Genomic DNA, 19,829 nt, shown 5'->3' on the forward strand with positions numbered 1-19,829 from the left:
GTACCTGAAATAGTTAATGTGAAGGGTAAATGGTTTACCACATCCATTCAACAGAAATGATTAAGGACACCTGATGTCCCTTTGCTGCGTAGCACCAATAAATGTTATTGGCATTTATGTTAAAAGAGCAGCTATCACTTAATGCATGTTTATATTTAATTCTTAAAAGGTAGTGTTAAGTATCATCTCAGTTTACAGACAAGCTGAGGCTTGGAGAAATAATTTCATGCATAGTGTTTGAACTCTTGAAGGGCAGTGAATATGCCTCCCTCATTATACAAGTCAAGTAATAGCACTGTGCCTAGCACATAGTAGATGCATTATCATCATTCCAAACTTTTACAAATAATGACTTTTGGGCACAGTACAAATTTAAAAATGAGTATGATACAATGCACACTTAACAGATGGTATCAACATTGCTCCCTGGAAACATTATTTCTTTCAAATTACACAAATGGGATGATTCTTTATAATAATCTTGACAGTAAGAGCTTATTGAAACATTTTGAAAAACAGCATTGAGTATTGGAGTAATAGTCTGTAATAATTAGTTAGGCCATTTCATACTGTTGTCTTTTTATTTTTGCTCTTCTTTCTACAAGAAAATAAGAAAAGAAGTATAAAAACCTTTTCCGTTTTTCTGCTCCACAGAGTAAGTGTATTAGGCTGACAAAGCCATGCTATAAGCAGTCTAACCATCTCCAATGAACAAGCAGCTACACAACCCGTGTAATCTGCTCACATTATGTTTTCCTCATATGCATGAAGTGACTTATTGTCTCCAAGGTGCATTTACATCCGTTTGATTCTCAAGAACAGTTCCAAAAGGTAGGAAAGGCAGGAAGGAATAAGTCAACATTTTTCAGATAAGGTAACTGGTGCAGAGAAGCAACAGGGATAATGAGTGACAGGGGATGGAGGGGGAGGGGGAGAAGGGGAGAGGCAAAGGAAGAAGGGGAGTGGGAGAAGAAGAGGCAGAAGGGAGGGGGAGAGGCAGGGAGAAGGAAAGGGAAAGGAAACGCAAGCTGGTTTAAGGTTCCTGGGCCTTTGCTACCCCCTACCCCCATCACAATCTCCTAATCAGTATGCAAAGGGGACGGGATGAATGAAAAAAGAGACACCATCAAAGGAATACAGGGAGGAGAAGGGAAAGAGGGAGGGTGAACATGAATGAATGAATATGAATGAGAATATCTAAGTAAAGCAAGGGCCTAAGAGACATAAGGAGGAGTTTAAACAGATCCATAAATCCTCAAAGAGTAGTTCTTAACTTTTAGGAATCTTGGGCATTTCTGACAATCCGATAAAGCCATGGAGGCTCTTACTAGAAAAATGCGTACATATGCACACACATACATACATATGTACATACGGTATTTTATAATACAATTTCAGTGTGTTCACTGCCCTCCCCCCCTCAAATCTAGTGCTAGGTCCCATTTTAAGAAACATGTCTTAGGGGGCAAGATGGGAATAAAGACACAGACCTACTAGAGAATGGACTTGAGGATATGGGGAAGGGGCAGGGTAAGCTGGGACAAAGTGAGAGAGTGGCATGGACATATATACACTACCAAATGTAAAATAGATAGCTAGTGGGAAGCAGCCGCATAGCACAGGGAGATCAGCTCGGTGCTTTGTGACCACCTAGAGGGGTGGGATAGGGAGGGTGGGAGGGAGGGAGACGGGAGAGGGAAGAGATATGGGGACATATGTATATGTATAACTGATTCACTTTGTTATAAAGCAGAAACTAACACACCATTGTAAAGCAATTATACTCCAATAAATATGTTAAAAAAAAACAAAACAAAAAAGAAACATGTCTTAGAAACAGAGGTCCCCTCAGCTCTCCGTGCACTGCAGTTTGCAGGTCTAGAACCAGAGGGTGGTTCCACAGAGAAGCAGGTGCCTGAAGCACTGTGCCAATGTGTGCCACAGAGATAAGAAACTCGGCTGCAGATCAGAACAACAGAAATATCTCTGAATCCCTCCCGCTGCCACCAACCTCTCCACAACATTTCAAGCTTAATAGGAAACAAAACAATTTCCTACACTACACATTGAAACCACTGTCTACACCAGAACACAAAGTTTCCCATCAAACCAGAAAAAAATGAAATTGAAGATAATAGTTTTGAGAAAAATTTGACCCTTCTAGTATTGAATCCTTATGACAAAATATCTTTAAAGATTTGTTTAATGTGTAAGGATAAAGGTACATAACAAAAGAACTAAATGCACAGGCTTTGACGATTCTAGCACTGTCATTGTGGGACTCTGGACTGGTCATCTCACCTTTTTACATCCAAGTCTCCTTCATAAGTTTATTGTGAAGATTAATTATACTAATGGACTGAAAAAAATTAATACAAGTCTGACATCTAATCTCACTAAACATCCTATTTCTCATTTATAAAGTGGGCTTAATGATAGTGCCTACGTTTAAAGACAGTACTATCACAGTGAGCATTAAATGAAGTAACACATTAAATGTACATTACACAGTGTCTGGTACATAGGAAATATTAGCTAGCGTTAGCCCGCTGAAGAAATGGAGGAGTCGTCAAAGGCAGAAATCACTGACTTGACTGGAAGAACAGAGTTCTAATTGAGTTTTACTGTTCTTGCTATTCAGACTCCCCAATTTTTGTGGGTGATGGATCGAACTAGGTGGCTTCTGTCCACCTCAAATATTTTATCTGCCCTGGAACCCACTAACAGAGGTATTTTGCTAGGTGCCTTAAATAGGTTGTCTTGATTAATTATCCCAACCTTGGGAGGATTAACAGTAGCTAACACATATTCAGCTGGGCACTACTCTGGTACTTAAATATGTCAACTCATTTTATACTCATAGGATTCCAGGAGTGGAGATGGGTGGAGATAGTAGTGGGCACCCAAGGCAAGGTTCAAGGAAGGAGAGGTCTATGGGAGAGCTTTAGGGTTTGATTTAACAAGATGGAGCTCTGGATATAAGATGCCTTTCTGTCACCATCTACTTCCACCACAGTTAGTGATGCAACATCCTTGGTATAGCGGCAGTAGCTCCATGTCTCAGAGTCTAGGGACCCAGAGGGAGCTTCCTGGGGATGCAGGCATAAACAATCAGAGATGCTCCCTAACCCTCAGACCTGCCCCACTCAGTGCTGGTCTTCTCTGTCTTGATTCTGACTCTATCAAGAGGGATGGTCTAACTTTGTCTCCTTCAAATAATCTGTGTTGCTCAGAGATCTAAGGAACAATAGGGGCTAGTGGCCACTGTATCCAAATTTGGGGGGCAGAAACCATTGTCATCACCAGGTCTTTTAAATGAATGAATCAATGAAAAACAAAGATCACTAATTAAATTTATATCTGTAAATTCTGTAGGTGGTGCTTTGGTAAATGCATACAGATCAAACTGAACAGTAGCTGTTTCCAAAGCGTTTATAAACCATGACATCTTTGTAAATGAGCCCAAATTACAGGTGTTTTCTGAAAACACAATTAAAATAATAATATTTCACAACACAAAATAGACTCGGGGATGAAGAGTGCAAAATCATCTTACACAGATATTTTAATAATAGAAGAGCCCTACACTACTGTCCCCAAAATGTCCTAAAACACCACCCATCAGACAAGTCCCTACTTCATTCCCAATAAATGGAGAAAAACTCAGCCTGACATCCCAGGACTCAGCAATGAGACCCTAGTCTTCCTCTTCTGCCATATACCCCTGCATTCCCCACACACCACTCTTAGAAACAAGACAGACCAACCGCTGTTTCAAGAGTACAGACTGCATTTTCTCCTACCAAGTAGTCACTCATGTTCACACTGCTGCTTCTGTGATGTCCTGACTCAAACTCCATTTCAGCCTCTCCTTCAAGTCACATCTCAAAAGCCACTCTTTTCTTCATGAAGCCTTTCTCCTCCTCTCCAAATAAAAATGATCTTGTCCTCTTTGAACCACCAGAGGTCTTTGCGGTATATATATATGTAAATATATGCATATAACTTTTATTATGGTGATTTACATTATGACTTTTGGCATGATTACCTAATTTCCCAAATTAGCTTGTAAACTCTTAAGGATTAGTGACCATGGTTTACTTCTGAAATAACCTTTATAACCACTACTACTCTGGCTGATATGGTGCTTGCAACACAGGAATTCAATAAGCATTTACTGAATTACTATTTTACTAATAGTGTTAATGAAATAGTGATCTCTTATGGAGTATCAACTATGGGCCAAGGATGATATTTATATATTATATCTCATTTAATATTCAAAATCCTGTGACTTAGAAAATTAAGGATTAAGGAGCTTTAAATTAGTTGTTCAAGGTTACACAGCAAGCAGAATCCCCAACTCTTACCATAACAGCAGGATGCACTTTGAATCTGAATCCAAACTTGTCAGACTCCAAACCTGTGCCCCAAGTCAACACTATTTAAAGAATATTTTGCTTTTAATTTTTAGATAAATAAATTTGGCAAATTTGAAACAAAACCACAGATTGTGGCAGTGAGGAGAGCTACTTTTCAAAATTAACTTTAAGGATTAGAATGAGTTTTGAAGATTAAAAATATATATAATGAAGAATCTGTATCACTACAGTCCAAGAAATGTAAAAGATGGGGAAAGAGACCATTTGAGGCATTTATTTAGAAGAATGATTTATGAGTAAGCTGAATTTGCATATTGTAATAGAAAAGGCGCAGGTTTGGGAGCTTGACACAGTAGGATTAAAATGCTGGGTGCAATGTTTTTAGCCTTGGTCCTCGGGCAAGTTACTTAACCTTCCTAAACCTCAGTTTTCCCAAAGGGTAGGTGACAGTAATAATAACTGCTTTCATAGATAATGCAAGTATTAGATAGGTATAGGGTATATAACCCAACAAATGATGGATACTACTAACATTATTATTAATAATATTGTTTTCATGCAAAGTGACTGTGCTAGGCCAGTGTTCTTGAGAAGAATGGAAAAGCAGGGCTGCCATTACTGTTCCCAAACTTTCACATTATGAGAGTGTAATATTGGGAAGAGCAGAAGCGGAAACAAAGGCCAGCAGCACAGCTAGCCTGAATATCCAACATTTCCTTCTCTTTAGACTGACTCCCAAATTCTCTCTCTTGTAACTAATGAACTGAAAATCAAAACATGGAAATCAAGTTGGATCCTCCCTTTTAAAATCTCTCAAGAATATTCTAGGGGCTTCCCTGGTGGCGCAGTGGTTGAGAATCTGCCTGCCAATGCAGGGGACATGGGTTCGAGCCCTGGTCTGGGAAGATCCCACATGCCGCGGAGCAACTAGGCCCGTGAGCCACAACTACTGAGCCTGCGCGTCTGGAGCCTGTGCTCTGCAACAAGAGAGGCCGCGATCGTGAGAGGCCCGCGCACCGCGATGAAGAGTGGCCCCCACTTGCCGCAACTAGAGAAAGCCCTCGCACAGAAACGAAGACCCAACACAGCCATAAATAAATAAAAAAATAAAAAAAAAAAAGAATATTCTAGATCTCCACCCAAGCAGCCTTTCTCATCTTGTTTCAGAGAACATATTTTTTGGAAGTAGGACAAGCAGTATGGCATTTGGCATCAGTCTCACAGGCATCAAACACCACACCCACCATTTTTGTTTTCAGGTGCTTCTAGTTTATTATCTGATCCTCAGGGTCCTCCAATGTTAACTGGAGAGACTATCTCCTGGAAGGGATGCTCAGAGAAGTATATGTGGCCATGACTATTCAGTGCCCAGCACAAAGCAGGCGCTCAATAATGACTAATTAATTCCCTTTCCCCTCTGTGGTTCCCCCTAAATGGATAATAATCAAATTCTTTGGGCAAATATGTTATGTCTCTAAATGGCACCTGCCACCATGGATGGATGGTTAGGATCTGAAAAGTGCTATCTCATTTAAATAAGACACAGAATGGTAATCACCAAGGGATGAGTTACAGACATTACTGATTATGGCTGTACCCAAACCAGTGTCCTGAAAGTGACAGGTTTTTTTCTTAAAAGAAAAAAAAAAAAAAAAAAAAATCCTTGAAAAAATCCCTGAGCTATTCAGTCTCCTAGAAAACATGTGTCTGGAAACCCAACATCTGCAGAAAGCAAAAGGGCCCAAGAATGACCAATTAATTTTTTTCTCTTACAGCTTTCCAAATAGAGGAGAGAGAACACAAACATGAAGCTGGATTTGGGGTTTCTGACATATTTTAGCAAATTACAACTGAAAAAAAACAAAACAAAACATTTTCTGGTGCAAGGTCTAACACTTTTCAAACCAGTATGCTGGAGCCGTATTTGAAGTCAACTATCACAGTACCTGTGATAAAGTTACTTTGAAGTTATCAAGAAGTTCCTTCGTTTGTGGAATTCCATTATGTGTGTTAGGAACTTTTCATTATTTTGTAAATTATTAACTCATTTCCTCTAAAATCAAAGAAAACATGAATATCCAAACCTAACCGATAAAACAGATATTCTTAACATTCATTATTGCAATTTACACATTCAACCACTGGGAAAAAAGTCCCTTTCCTTTCCCTCTTCATTTTTAATTTCCTATTAGTTATCTGTTGAGAGAGAGAGAAAGAGAGAGAGAGAGAGACAGATGACCTGTACCACAGGAAGGGAACCTCCAATACTTTGACAGTATTAAAGGAACCATAATAATTGTTTTCTGAAAAAACACCACCAATTCTCCTACCTATAACTTTGTACCACATTCACATACGTAAATTATTACACGATTATCATTCTAATAATTACATATGTATATCTGTGTATATATATGTGTGCATGTGCCCGTATAGACACACACACACACACAGTTCATAAATCCAAAAGGCATTCTCAGAAAAGCTCTATGAGAAAAGGACTTAAGCCGCCCAGGGAATGGAAGATCGCTTAAATAAATCTTGTAATTTAGGCACAGCTCCTGCTTTTCAGCAAGCACTGCTGCTGGAGCCTCTTCATTTAGGAGGTCTCATATTCTTTTTTAGATATTTGTTCCTTGGTCAGCTTAGTCTAATTGGCACTTCCTTTCGAAAGGGAAGGAGGCGGTAAAAAGGGAATTTGCGCCCCGACTCTGGAAGTAGGAGTCCCTTCCACACCCCAGCAGTTGATCGCCGTCTCCCTCCCGCTGGCCCCGCTGCTGCTCGTCTTCCAGTCGCAATGTGAGAGGTGGCGGCCAGCGGAGCAAGGCCACAGAGTACATGAAGTCAAGATTCAACCGGATAACTCACCTCCTCCCCAGCCCCGACTCCCACCCATTACCGTCTACAGCCCCCTTCCTCCCATCCCCCTCCGTGTCACGCTAAGGTGCAGCTACCGCGGGGGGTAGCGGGGGTGCGGGGGTGGCAGGTGGGGAGAGCTAGGGGCTTCCTTCGCACCCACCCCGACGCGCCCTAGAAGAATGTCCTCTGGGGACGGGGCTGCCACCAACTTGGAGGAACTTAGAAGGCAAAGGCTGCCGCGCCCCGACCTCGGCGGGGCCTCAACCGTGAAGGCGAAGGGCGGAAAAGGGCAGTCGGGGCGAGGGCGGGCACCCCCCGGGCTTACCACGAGCACGGGGACCCCGGCGGCCAGCGAGTAGAGGAGCACGGGGGGCACGGCGCTGCTGTCCTCCGGGCCCGGGTAGGGCTTGCGGTAGGCGCTGTCGTGGCAGAAGAAGCCCTGCACGTTCACAGTGAACGTGTCCGTGTATTCGAAGTAGTACGCCAGCATCACCGTCCCTGCCATGATCACCATCTGGAAATAGAGCATGCTGCTGGTGAGCGCCGCGGGCAGCCGGGGCATGCACGCCTCCCGGGCCGGGCCGAGCCGAGCGGGCGGCGGACGGGCCCCCTCCCGGGTCCGCCGAGGCAGCCACCGGGGGCGCGGCGGCGGGGGCGGCGGGAGGACGAGGCGCGGGAGGCAGGATGGAGCCGCCGGAGGAAGAGGCGGAGGCAGGTCCGGGTTTCGAGGCGCCGGCGGGCTGCGGAGGAGGCGGCTACCCCCGGACGAACCCCCGCTCCCCTCCCCGCCCCCTGCCCGCCGCAAGCACCGCCCGCCCAGGCGCGGGGTCGCGCGGGAGGGCGGGGAGTCCCGGGCGGCGGGCCGCGGCCAGGCGAGAGACCGTTCGCGATGCAGCCGCGCCGGGCCGAGCCCCCAGGCCCGCCCGGAGGAGGGGCGGACCGGGCGGCGGCGGCTGGGACAGCGGCACCTGTACCCCTCGGAGGGCGGACGCAGTGGAGCTGGCGAAGCTTCTCGCAGGGGTAAAAACCAAAAAGGGGGGAGGGGAGGCAGTAGAGAAGGAGCTTCTAGAAACTCCCTTCTGAGGCAGCAGCTGGGTGGTTTAGGAAACCCGCGCAACGCCTGGGAAAATGGTGCGCGGACGCGTCTTCGGAGCGCAACCCCGTAAAGCGCCAAGTGCCGATTCCGCGCAGCGACTTTTCAGCCGGCGCCTCTTTGGATTCCTTAACCCCGTGCAGGACACACGCGCAGCGCGGGTTTCTAGGAGCAATGAGAAACATCATCCCAGAGGATTTTAGATTCTGAGTTTCTTTGCTTCCCCGCCCCTCCCCCTCTCCCTCTCCCCCAGTTCCTAGGGCTTCGTATGTAAAAACAGAAATCATAGCTCGGGAGCTCCCGAAGCATCATGTCTTGTACAACGGCCCCTTCCTCGTTCACGTAGTCTCCTCTGGCTCATCTTCTCAGTTTCCCTTTATTAGCTGCTTGTGAGACGAGGCACTGCAGATTCCTGGGACCCAGCAGTGGCAGCCCCTAGGGAAGGGAAAAGGGCCATTTGCCTCACCTCGCTATTCCCTGAGTTCCCAGGTACTGCCGGGATTCCCCAGGGGTCAAGTGAAAGGAGAGGGAGACACAGGGCTCACACCACAGACATACAAAACACACCCATACGTTGGGCATGCACGCATGTGCGTGGGTATGTAAGTAGCTGTGCAACTGCATGTATGTAAGGAGCCCGTTTCGTGATGCCATATGGGTCCCTGCCTGCAAGATTAGGCAGCGGACTGAGGAGGCTTGGGGAGGGGTGGAGCTTAGTGGAACCTGACACTGCTTACCTTTCACTCCGGAGAGCAGGTAGGAAGCCTGTATGCAAGGCGAGGGGATGAAAATACTCCTAGAGCCCTGCCCTTCTCATTACAACGTGGAATTACCTTAGGAGATTTGTAGAATATTCATGTTAATGGGTTGTAGCCTGATGATTTTTAGAGGTGGGCCTTTATCATCAGGAAAAAACACTTTTAAGCTAAAAAAGGCCTTTTAAATTTGGCAAATGATTGGTGGTTTAGGGATGAGATAATAATGGCAGTGTGACTTTCTCTAATGTAGAATTATTTTACCCTCCATGTTATTACAGACATCATTTAATAACTACTTAGTGCTTATCAGGAAAACAACACCGAAGAACCTATGTAATAAGCAATTTGGGGCAGTGGGAGCAAACTGTTCCTAAATGGACAAGCAAGACTTATCATACGATGAAAATATAACTACTGCAAAGATACATGGTCTAGTGCTACGTTCAGAAAATCATTCTAATACTGTAATGGTGTTTAAACTGCAAATCTGGTTCTAAATCCTGTTTAATAGAATTTTTGGAAGAATGGTGTTAATTTAAAAGGGTAGTTTTAAAATGTAACTTTGGATTAAGGAGAGTCTAATGTAGGTAATGTATTCAAACTGATGAAAACGTGCATTACCTTTGAAATTAAAATGAACTGTAATGCACTGTTCTGGTGTTATGTGTGCCTGGTGCTGTTCGTGTAACAAAGCCGGGTCCTCGTCTGTCCTGTTCACTGCTCTGTCCCCAGTGTGAGCAGTGTATGGTATACTGTAGATATTTAATCTTTGAATGAATTAAGGAACTTACTCCTCTAAGAACAACAGGGAAGTGTTTTCACGTATAAAATTTACATCAAGGTTAGGGAATCCCAATCTTTATGTCCCCAGATAAACCTAGCCTGTATACTTATTTGGCACATAGGGCAATGTATGAGCAACGACTCTGGTACTGCCTCAGTTCAAATCTCAGCCCCGCCACTTACCAGTTCTGGGAACTTGGGCAAAATGCTTAACCTCTTCCTGCCTTGGTTTCGTCACCGGTAAAATTGGGATGATACTCGTATGTACTTTACGAGGTTGGTATGAGGATTATTGATGCTCATTTCATTATGTCTGGCACATTGTGTTTAAATTTTGTAAAGTTTAACCTTTAGTCATACATGTATCTAGCCTGCCTTAACCCAGGTCATTCTAACACCCATCACCAGTCACTTCCTTCTCTTTTTATTGCTTACAAAATGATTCTGAGTGTATCCATATTTCTGTATATATTTTTCTGTAGATTTGTGCACATTCTGTCTTCTCTTTCAGATGGTATCCACCTCAAGAATAAGATATTATTTTCCTTCAGAATTCTCAATATCCCCATGATTTGTTCATGTTAGATGGTCAAAAAGTGTTGTTGACTGACTCATGGTTGACTAACCATCCAATGCTGAAATTCAAGGTTAATAATCTTAACTCGCATTATAAAGATACCAACATTAAATGAAACTTCCATGAATATTTGAACAGCTTGGCTATACATAGAAATGGTGTGAGGTGGATGAAGGGGCATGAGCAATACGCCTTTGGGCTGGTTACTTTACTTTCCTGAGCCTGAGCTTCTTTGAGGACAAAATGAACTAAATTTTCTTACCTCTGGGCTTTGTACCAAATAAGTACCAAAGAAGGTACTTATTTAGGGCGTTTCTTCATTTTATTTTCTTGTGAATCATGTAAGCTAATTCTTTTCCAAAATACGTATTTTCAGCTTCAAAGAATCCTTTGGAACCCTGCCTCAATTCTTAATTTAACTGTCTGTTTCTAGATTTAAAAAAGCACTACTCATATTTAATCTTTTGGAATCTTGCCCAAATTCTTAATTTAATTTAATTCTTAGGCATATCATTGTGCTTTCGAATGTATTGTAGCCGTCAGTCTTTCTTAACAAAACACTGTCCTGTCCAAATTCTCCCCATCTCAGCTCCTACCAAAGTGAATAATGTAGGTCAAAAGTGCGGTATTTATAACTCTTTTATTTTCCAACTTCCAGTGATTCATATTGTATTTATCTGTGCATGACTTAACAACCACTCCATCCCACCATGTTTCTCCACCTATAAAACGTGAACCATGATAAATACTGGGTCAGATCTTGGGGGAATCATTTATCAGTTCCAATACCTCCCATCTACCCACCCCAATACTCATGCTCCAGTAAGAACTAGTAAGGTGCTAGGCTGGCAAAGAAAGATGTAGTCCTTATCTGTATGGTTTATAACTTTTCTTCTATAGATAGAAGACAAATGTACAAAAAGGCAAGGCGGAGGGGACCTTTAGGTCGGTAGCAAGTGCAAAGACCATTTGAATAATCCTTGGGAAGCCAAGCATTGAATATTTGTGGATAGCTAGATGACTGAATGTATTCTTCTTCTTTAAGTTTGAGAACCTAACGTGCCTGCTAAAACGGAACAGGAGACGGACCTGGCTCCTCAGGATTATGACCAGTTGGGTTCCGTACAACAAATCTATGAAAACCGAGAGCCAGATTGAGATTCTCTGCTCAGGTTCAGGGATTTGGACCTCATTAGTTTATAGACAGAATGTTTTTGGCAGAGATGCCTGAGCATTTCCAAGGACCAAAGGAGATATGGAATTATAAACAAAGGTTTCCATGTGTTTCAGGTAACTGAGAGGTAAACCCAGGCATTTTCCTGAAATTTTCTCATTCTATGTGCAAAAACAGAGATAAATAACATTACTTTCAATGCATAGCTGAGATGGTGAGATAAGTAACATTACTTTCAGTTCACAGATGAGATGGTAAGGTATGAATTCAGAAGGCTTTACGTAAATGGACTAGGGAAGCTCTCCAAAAGAAGAATAGAGTCCTTCTTTTTAAAACAACAACAAAAATCCGTATTCATAATGCTGAACCTGCACTAGAGATGTTTAAGGAGATTCACATGTGTGACAAGTTACAGGACTTTGTACTAATGAGGAACGTTAAATATTGACATATATATTGGTAGAAGACCTCATGGGAATAGGTTTGGAAAAAAAAAGGCTTTTTATAGTCCAGATAGCTGTGTTCAGAATAAGTAATTCATTCTAATACTTATTGAACTGCAAAAGACAATATCTCAACAGATTTTTATTGACCTGGATCTAGAAAATGAACAATTGCACTAGTTTACTAACTTCCAAACAATTTGATATAGAGAACACCCCTGAAGCTTGAATAAGAAATAAGATGTAGGACTGGTTAACTAAAGAAATGTTGTGCTTAAACACATTCATACAAACTCAAAGAGACAACATCCTCATACGAAAACTAAAGAGAGATAGGAGCATTTGGGATTACACCTTTGACCTCTTTATTTTGGGTGTCATAGCATACTGCTTCCTCACAGGATGATTTTCAGTGCTTGATTTAGGAGGTAACTGCTTTCTCAAGAAAACAGGGAAAAAAACAGCTAGAATAGTAATTTGTATGTCTGCCTTTGAGGTTCCAGCTGTAATGGGATGTTTATCTCAAAGGCCAGATGCTTCTGACCTGAATAAGTGGTACTTATCTTACTCTAGAACCACTAAGATATCTTTAAAGTGCCTTACTCTGTGACTGTATTACAGCTATTCTATTCTTCTATATTTCCAGTATTTTAAATTTTCACTTTCAAAACAGTTATCACAAACGAAGCACATATTTTATTAGAAAACCTAGTGATATTTCACTGAAGGTATAGGTGTGAAATTGATGGACCAGGTAAAAGAACCCAAATTTATTAAATATTAAGGCAGGGGAAGAACAGAAAAACTTAACTAACATGCTATCATTTAAAATTATTGTTATTATCCTATATTAAAATTAAAAATTTAAATTATTAAGTTAGTGAAAGTTAATTGGGACATGCTGCTAATACTTAAACTGTGTGGCCGTGACAATCACTTAGCCTCTCTGAATCTCAGTCTGCTCATCTGTAAAACAGGGTTAGTGAATCTTTACAAAGACATCGAATGGCTTATATTTATAAAATATTTCATAAATATTAAAGCACTGGACAAATCTACACTAGAAAGCATTCTAATTAGGAGGAGAGAATACCTCATCTGAGTGGGTCCTGGATTTTCTCCCCAGCACTGAGTTTCAGTTCCCCAAAGCTCAGATTAATTGCTTCCTGCTCTGTTGCTATGTCTGTGAATATTGAATTGTTTACCATATGTTTCAGTGATAAAAGAAATTATTTTGTTAAGTATAAATCTATGGATCCATAACATCAGGGGAAGTTTCAAAATATTCAAGTTCCCTAAGAATACCTTTAAACAATTGTTAAGGATAAGAACATAAGAGTGTGTCAGTTAAGTATGATGGGTAAGCCTGAGGACTGGGGATGCTACAGAACTGACTTCATATCTTTACTCTGTAGATTCATAACTGAGGGACCTTGGCCAAGTCATTTTAATTTCTGTAGTGTCCTAAAATGAGGATAATGTTGCCTACTTCACCAAGATGTGATATAGAACCTTGGCCATTCACGACAGTACGTGATCATTACGGTTACTGTTACTCTTCTGGTATAATTAATCCTGCCACTGCTGGATCAGCAAAACTTTTATTGATCCATTTGGAAAAGTGCCGGCATAAAATTCTGCTGAACTGTCTTTGTAACTTCATGTTACTTGAAGACACCTGAAAGTCATTATGTGAGCTATGATAAATGAGAACCATCCTACTAAACAAAATCACAAATCCTGCTAACACTTTGAGAAACAGTTTCTTTAGCAGCGATATGGAGCATGTGGTGCCAACTATGCTGATGGCAGCTGCAGGTCCTTTGTCAAAGATACAGCTTGTGAATGCCAATCAGCATTTGTTTGGTTGTCCTTCAATGCACTAGGTAACGATTGAAGCAAAGATACGACAGAAATCAGACGCTCAAAATGGTTCCTTATGTTCATACATGGACCATGATCCACTATTAGTACTATTAGTTTAAAATCAGATGATTTTTGGAATGCTATTTTAGTGAGAGCACAAAGGCTTCTGGCATGATGAATTTCTGCCCTAAATTTCATCATTCTTGAATGTGTTCATAAATTACTGAGCTTTTTCCACCTACAAGTTTACACCTATAAGCATGGAAAGTAATTTTTTGGTCAAGTAAAGAAATAGTGTCTTAATTGCTGAATTGGAAGCTAGTAAGTAGCAGAAGAGTTACCATTAAAGTATAAGTATTTATAGATTGTATCACTTTGAAGGAAAGTGGGGGAAGTATTTGGAAGAGAAACATCACTGTGCATATTGTTTTGTTACTCTTGTGATTATCGCCCTTTGTTATTAAGTCAGGTATGATTAATCATATTTCGTTATTTATCAAGTATGTTATTATAATCAATGCTTCAATGTGTAATGGTGTCTTTAATGTACTTGATAAGGATAAAATATTTTACCTTGTTTTCCACTTACTGATGACTTGCTTTAATACTTCTTTTGTCTCATACAGATGTCCAATAAAAATAGAAGAACAAGAATAGTAAAATCTTAATTAACTTCAGAAAGGCTCATGAAATAGGGTATCCTGGGGAACTACTGCTTTTATTAATAGAAACCCTCTAACGTTTTTTGTCAGAACTCTTAAATTAGTAATCAAATTGTGCTGAATGTACTACATTTTTCTTTGAGGATCTGACATAGGGGTCATTATTTTGAAGCTCAGCTCTTACTGTTTATTATTGTAGTGATTCTAGATGTAGGAGATTGATTTTTGTAAGTGCTGATGGTAGGATAAACTCTGGACATTTTGCGAAAAAAAAATGCCTGAAATATATTTTTATATATTTGAAACCACAATACTATTTATTGAGTGACTACTATATGCTAAAATAGTTCTAAGAATCTCTGATTCTTAAAACTACACTCCCCCCACTCCATTTACTGAAGAGATATGACAACATCAGTCTTCCAAAAAGTAGTATGCAGAATACTACCACTTAATTGAGGGTCCCAGTCTATGTGGAGTCCAGTTTGAGTAAATCAGGTTTTTACTAATCAAGATACCTATTTGTAATTCTACAGGAGCATAAAACATAAGCTGCTCTGAAGTGACACAGAGTTTTCATTTTAGTGTTTAGTGGACCTGGAGATGAGACCATAGGCTTGAAGAGTAGATGCCCTATGTCCTTTTAATACTGGATTATCCAGCTTAGCTACTGAACCAGGAGTGAAAATTTTGGGAGGATTGGGGATTGACACCTATATCAGTCTGCCTGGGTGGCCATAACAAAATACCATAGACTGGGTGGCTTTAAACAACAGAAATTTTTGTTTTTACATTTCTGGAGGCTGGAAGTTCAAGATCAAGGCGCCATCAGGGTTGTTTTTTTGTGAAACCTCTCTATCTGGTTTGTAGACAGTGCCTTCTCACTGTATCTTCGTGTGGCCTTTCCTCTGCCCTTGCATGGAGAGGTAGCTCTTCCTCTTCTCACAAAGACACCAATCCTAGCAGATTAGGGTCCCAGCCTTATGACCTCATTTTACCTTAGTTATCTCCCTTTTAGAGGCCCTATCTCCAAATACAGTCACATTGGAGGTTAGAGCTTCAATATATTAGTGGTGAGAGGACATAATTGCTCTCCCAATTCAGTATATTAGAATGCTTCGTTAGGTTGAACCGTATGAAATTGGCAACTTCAAGTGGATCAACCTATACAAGGTCAATACAAATAAGCTTGATTGCTGAAATATCCATGTGATTATTTCATAAATTGTAAAGTTAGGAAAAAATAAGTTATATTTACTCACTGTTTAATGATGTCTGTGCCTCCCAGTCTGATGGATTTTCAGATGAACTCTTTAAAGTTAAGTTTGAGACCAAGTAAATTTTTATTACCTCATTAATAGTCAGCATTAAAAGTCAGAAAACGTGAGTTAAAATTGATTCAATGGTACATAACTTTAATGATTTACTTGGCAATACAACTGCTCTGAAACCCTCCTCAACATGATTTTCAGACGATAAATGTTGGTATCTGAAGGACAGTCTTACTCAGTTGTACAGCCGGAAGCATAAAATGAATAAAATATGGGGAGTTTGGGCTAAGCACACACATATTTTTTACCTTTGGGTCAGAAATTTAATTGCTGCTTCTTGCTCATATTGATAACGAAGCCAGATGCTACGCTCCAGGAATTGCAGCAAATCAATTACTAACAGGTAATGGAGTCCAGTATCAAGTGAGATAAGAGTGCTTAGAAATCAGCTTCATCAGAGGGCTTTACCAATGCTGTCTGAATCACCCAAGCCTCCTTCGTATTTAAATATTGCCCCCTTCTCTCCAGCTGGCTTTGTATGACTGCATGATGAGGAGCAGATAAAATATGCATCTGTTATATATCTCATCAGACTACGTGGACCCCCATTTCTACTGGTGCTGCTCAAAACAAGTTTACCAGATTCCAGTCCTCTAGAAAATTATTCCATAAGATAACCTTGTACTAGAAAAGCATGCAAACTAGTGGTTTGCGTTTGTTTAGAGACATGTTTATTAAGAATTTATGCTCTGCAAAGGGCTGTACAGGCATAGTAAGAATAGATTACCTCCCATCTGCTCACAAAACATTACAATAAGGTCAATATTATGAGTTTCCACACCTGAAAATCAGGAAGACAAAAATTTCTAAACATATATACTATGCTACCTTAACTTAGTGGCAGATGGGAGGTAATACAGACACGTTTGACTATTTACTATGTGCCAGACACTTCACATGTTTCAATTGTATGTAGTTATTTCTAGAACCCTGCAATATTAAGTACCATTACCTCCCACTTTGCCAAATCTGAATCTCAGAGATACTTTCCTACTGGCCCACGATTAATAAGCAGCAGAACTGGTGTTTGAACCTAGATCTGGCTGGTTCCCAAGAAATTTCTATTGCATCATATTGACAGTTTTTAATATGTTGTACCAATTCTACAAATACCATTTATATTTAATATAAATATATTAAAAGATATACTTGAATAGATAAACAAGCTGTGGTATATCCATATTAAGGAATACTACACAACAACAGAAAGGAATAAAACTCCATAACTTGGGTGAACCTCAGAGGCTTTATGCTGAGTGAAGGAAGCCAGTTTCAAAAGGTTATATACTGTACAATTCGATTTTTATGTCATTCTGGAAAAAACACATCTACAGTGATAGAGTACCGATCAGTGGTTGCCACAGGCTAAGAGTGGGTGTGTGGGTGACTATAAAGAAATAGCACAAGGGAGTTCTTTGGGTGATGGAGCTGTTCTGCATCCCAATTGTTGTGACAATGATCTGAAATATACATAGGTTATAATTCATTGAACTGTACACAAAACATCAATAAAAAATTAAAAAGGAAATATTTGAAGTGTGGAAAATTATAAGAAAAACATCACCATACTAATAAAACTTTTGATATCTTTATACTTTTGTTCTTACACATAAAGGTGACATGTTTTGTGAGAGTTTTTAATCCCATACAGAAAGGTATAAATTATGACTTAGCTGTATTTGAAAGATGATAAAATATGATGTTTAGAAATAACGAAGACTGATACGTACCTGCAACAGTCTTTTGGAATATATATGCTTATATATATGTACATATATATATCCTAAGGAATATTGTGAACATTTCAGACAAGAATTCAGCGTATTAATGTAAACATCCTATCCAATATCTGAAGAATGTAGATGGGGTTCTTCTGCCAGAGCTCCTTCTCATGGTAGCAGCTGGCAGAAATAGGCACCCTGTCCCAATGGTTAAGGAAAAGCATACCAATTCCCATGAAGAACCAGAGAACTAGGAAAGAGACATTGGAAAAAACACTTTTGTGCCAATTGAGCCTAGAAAATGGAGTTGAAAGGAGGCTGGGGCTGGTGGAAGGAGAGAGTGCCAGAATTTAATCTGGTCATATCAGAATTTCTCTGGCCACATCCACTGACCATGTCCATGTGCCATACCTAAATGTAACAGCTTAGTCAGGATTGACTTAGGAACTGAAGGAACTTGCATCACTGAAGGTTAGTGACAGAGGCTGGAGGAGGACTGGCCCTTTAAATGGTTCTTCTGTAGCTTCAAAAGGTTATTGAGCTTTCCCAAGATGTCAGACATGTTATTAAATGAGTTAATGTGTGAGAAAAGTGTGTACTGTAAATTGTAGGGTACCACAGAAGTGTTACTTATTATTAACCTTAAAACTGGGAGACTGACTCAATGGAGTATATTAAACTAGAGGAGGAACATCTGTAAGGTAACCAAGATACCAAATGCTCAGCCTTTGAAATTTTTAAATGTGCATTTCTGGTGGACATACTCCATATGTGCCTGTGCGTTGTGCAAATATTCATACTGCACATTAATAAATACATATAAATGAGCTGAAAATTGTGAATTACTCAGTAAAACCACAGCAGCCCATCTTGATGAGATTACCCTTTCAGAAAAATCCATTAAAATGCAAATATGTTAAATAAATCAAATTTGGGAGGTCAAATTTTCTGGGAAAGTGCAGTCTGTTAGCAATATTGCATCTCTACAGGATTTCCATCTGAATTGTACTAATGATGTGCAGACTGGGAGTGCAATGAAAGAAAAATTTCTAAGACTGTGGGCTTCAGCTTTAGCAGATGTTGTATGTTCTGATAACTGAATCAAAAGAAAATGGATACAAATCTTTGTGTGCTCTTCTCAGCCCCATGAGGGCTGAATCAATGGTTTACCTTTCTTTTATATCTCCACTGCCTGAAAAATTTCCTAGCACCTGGTATGTACTTAATAAATAGTTGTTGAATGCATGGATGATAAATAAGGAGTAGAAGAGAGTGGTAGAAGTACAGGTAGGAAGAGAAAGGATGAGTACGAGAGACATTTTGAAAGAAAAGCAATAGGAAGAAAGGAGATTGATGAATTAAAAATGATGCCAAAGATTTTTGTCTGGATGACTGGGAGTGGTATTGCCATTGGCTATAATGGAGAAGAACATGGGGTAGAGGCAGGTGAGTAAGTTTCACATTGTAAAGTTAGGCATACATCAATCTCAGAGACAGAATTATCTACATAAAGATGATGATTAACATAAGAATGAAGAATACCTCACACTGCGTGTATATATAGTTCCGTATTTCCTTATGGAAAAACCTGCACTAGAGTAACACTCATGATGTGTCTTAATCATTTCTCCCCAAGAGGGAGCAGTGATTTATCTGGCTGGGAGTGCAGTGACATTCACTGGTTCACATTTTTCCACTGGGTAAATCTTATCTATTTAAATCCTGAAAGATCTGGAGATTCATTCCCCCCTTTTTGTGGGAAGCAACAATTCTGGGTAAGTATGTCTACCCTACAAAGCCAATTTGGTTCCTTGAATAGATTCTTTCAAGCTCTGAGCTTAGGATAAGTGGAGAGACACAGAATATTAGCATCCCTTTTTGGCCATGGATCTATAGAAACAGTTAATATCCAATTGCTGATCTCCCATGTTCAGTTTTTCACTTGGTTCAAAATTATGCAGTAGAATCAAGTGATACTATATAGTAGCCTCCTACAGCCCCAATATTCTGGAAGGTTTTAGAAAGAAAAGTATACGAGTAGAGAAAAATAGAGCAGCCAGTGCAACAGAGAATTAATGGTTGAAAATGTTTGAAGATATCAAGGATTTCCCAGTGTCAAGTCGATCTTGGAGGGAGAGTTCACAAAGGATGTGTGAGGAACACAGATCAAATCTGTCACG

At 40.4% G+C, this 19,829-nt stretch overlaps 1 protein-coding gene across 1 annotated transcript in view; it reads right to left on the bottom strand.

Moving 5' to 3' along the window:
- The window catches only part of PLPPR5 (phospholipid phosphatase related 5), a 127,131-nt gene extending 119,286 nt beyond the window's left edge, over positions 1-7,845 (bottom strand). Inside the window, exon 1 of the mRNA XM_068538077.1 lies at positions 7,567-7,845. Coding sequence (XP_068394178.1) covers positions 7,567-7,803 — 237 coding nt within the window. The 5' untranslated portion in view covers positions 7,804-7,845. The remainder of the gene's footprint in view (positions 1-7,566) is intronic.
- Positions 7,846-19,829: the final 11,984 nt, after the last annotated feature.

This window comes from Eschrichtius robustus, chromosome 3 (genome assembly GCF_028021215.1).
Source record: "Eschrichtius robustus isolate mEscRob2 chromosome 3, mEscRob2.pri, whole genome shotgun sequence".
Taxonomy (NCBI): domain Eukaryota; kingdom Metazoa; phylum Chordata; class Mammalia; order Artiodactyla; family Eschrichtiidae; genus Eschrichtius; species Eschrichtius robustus.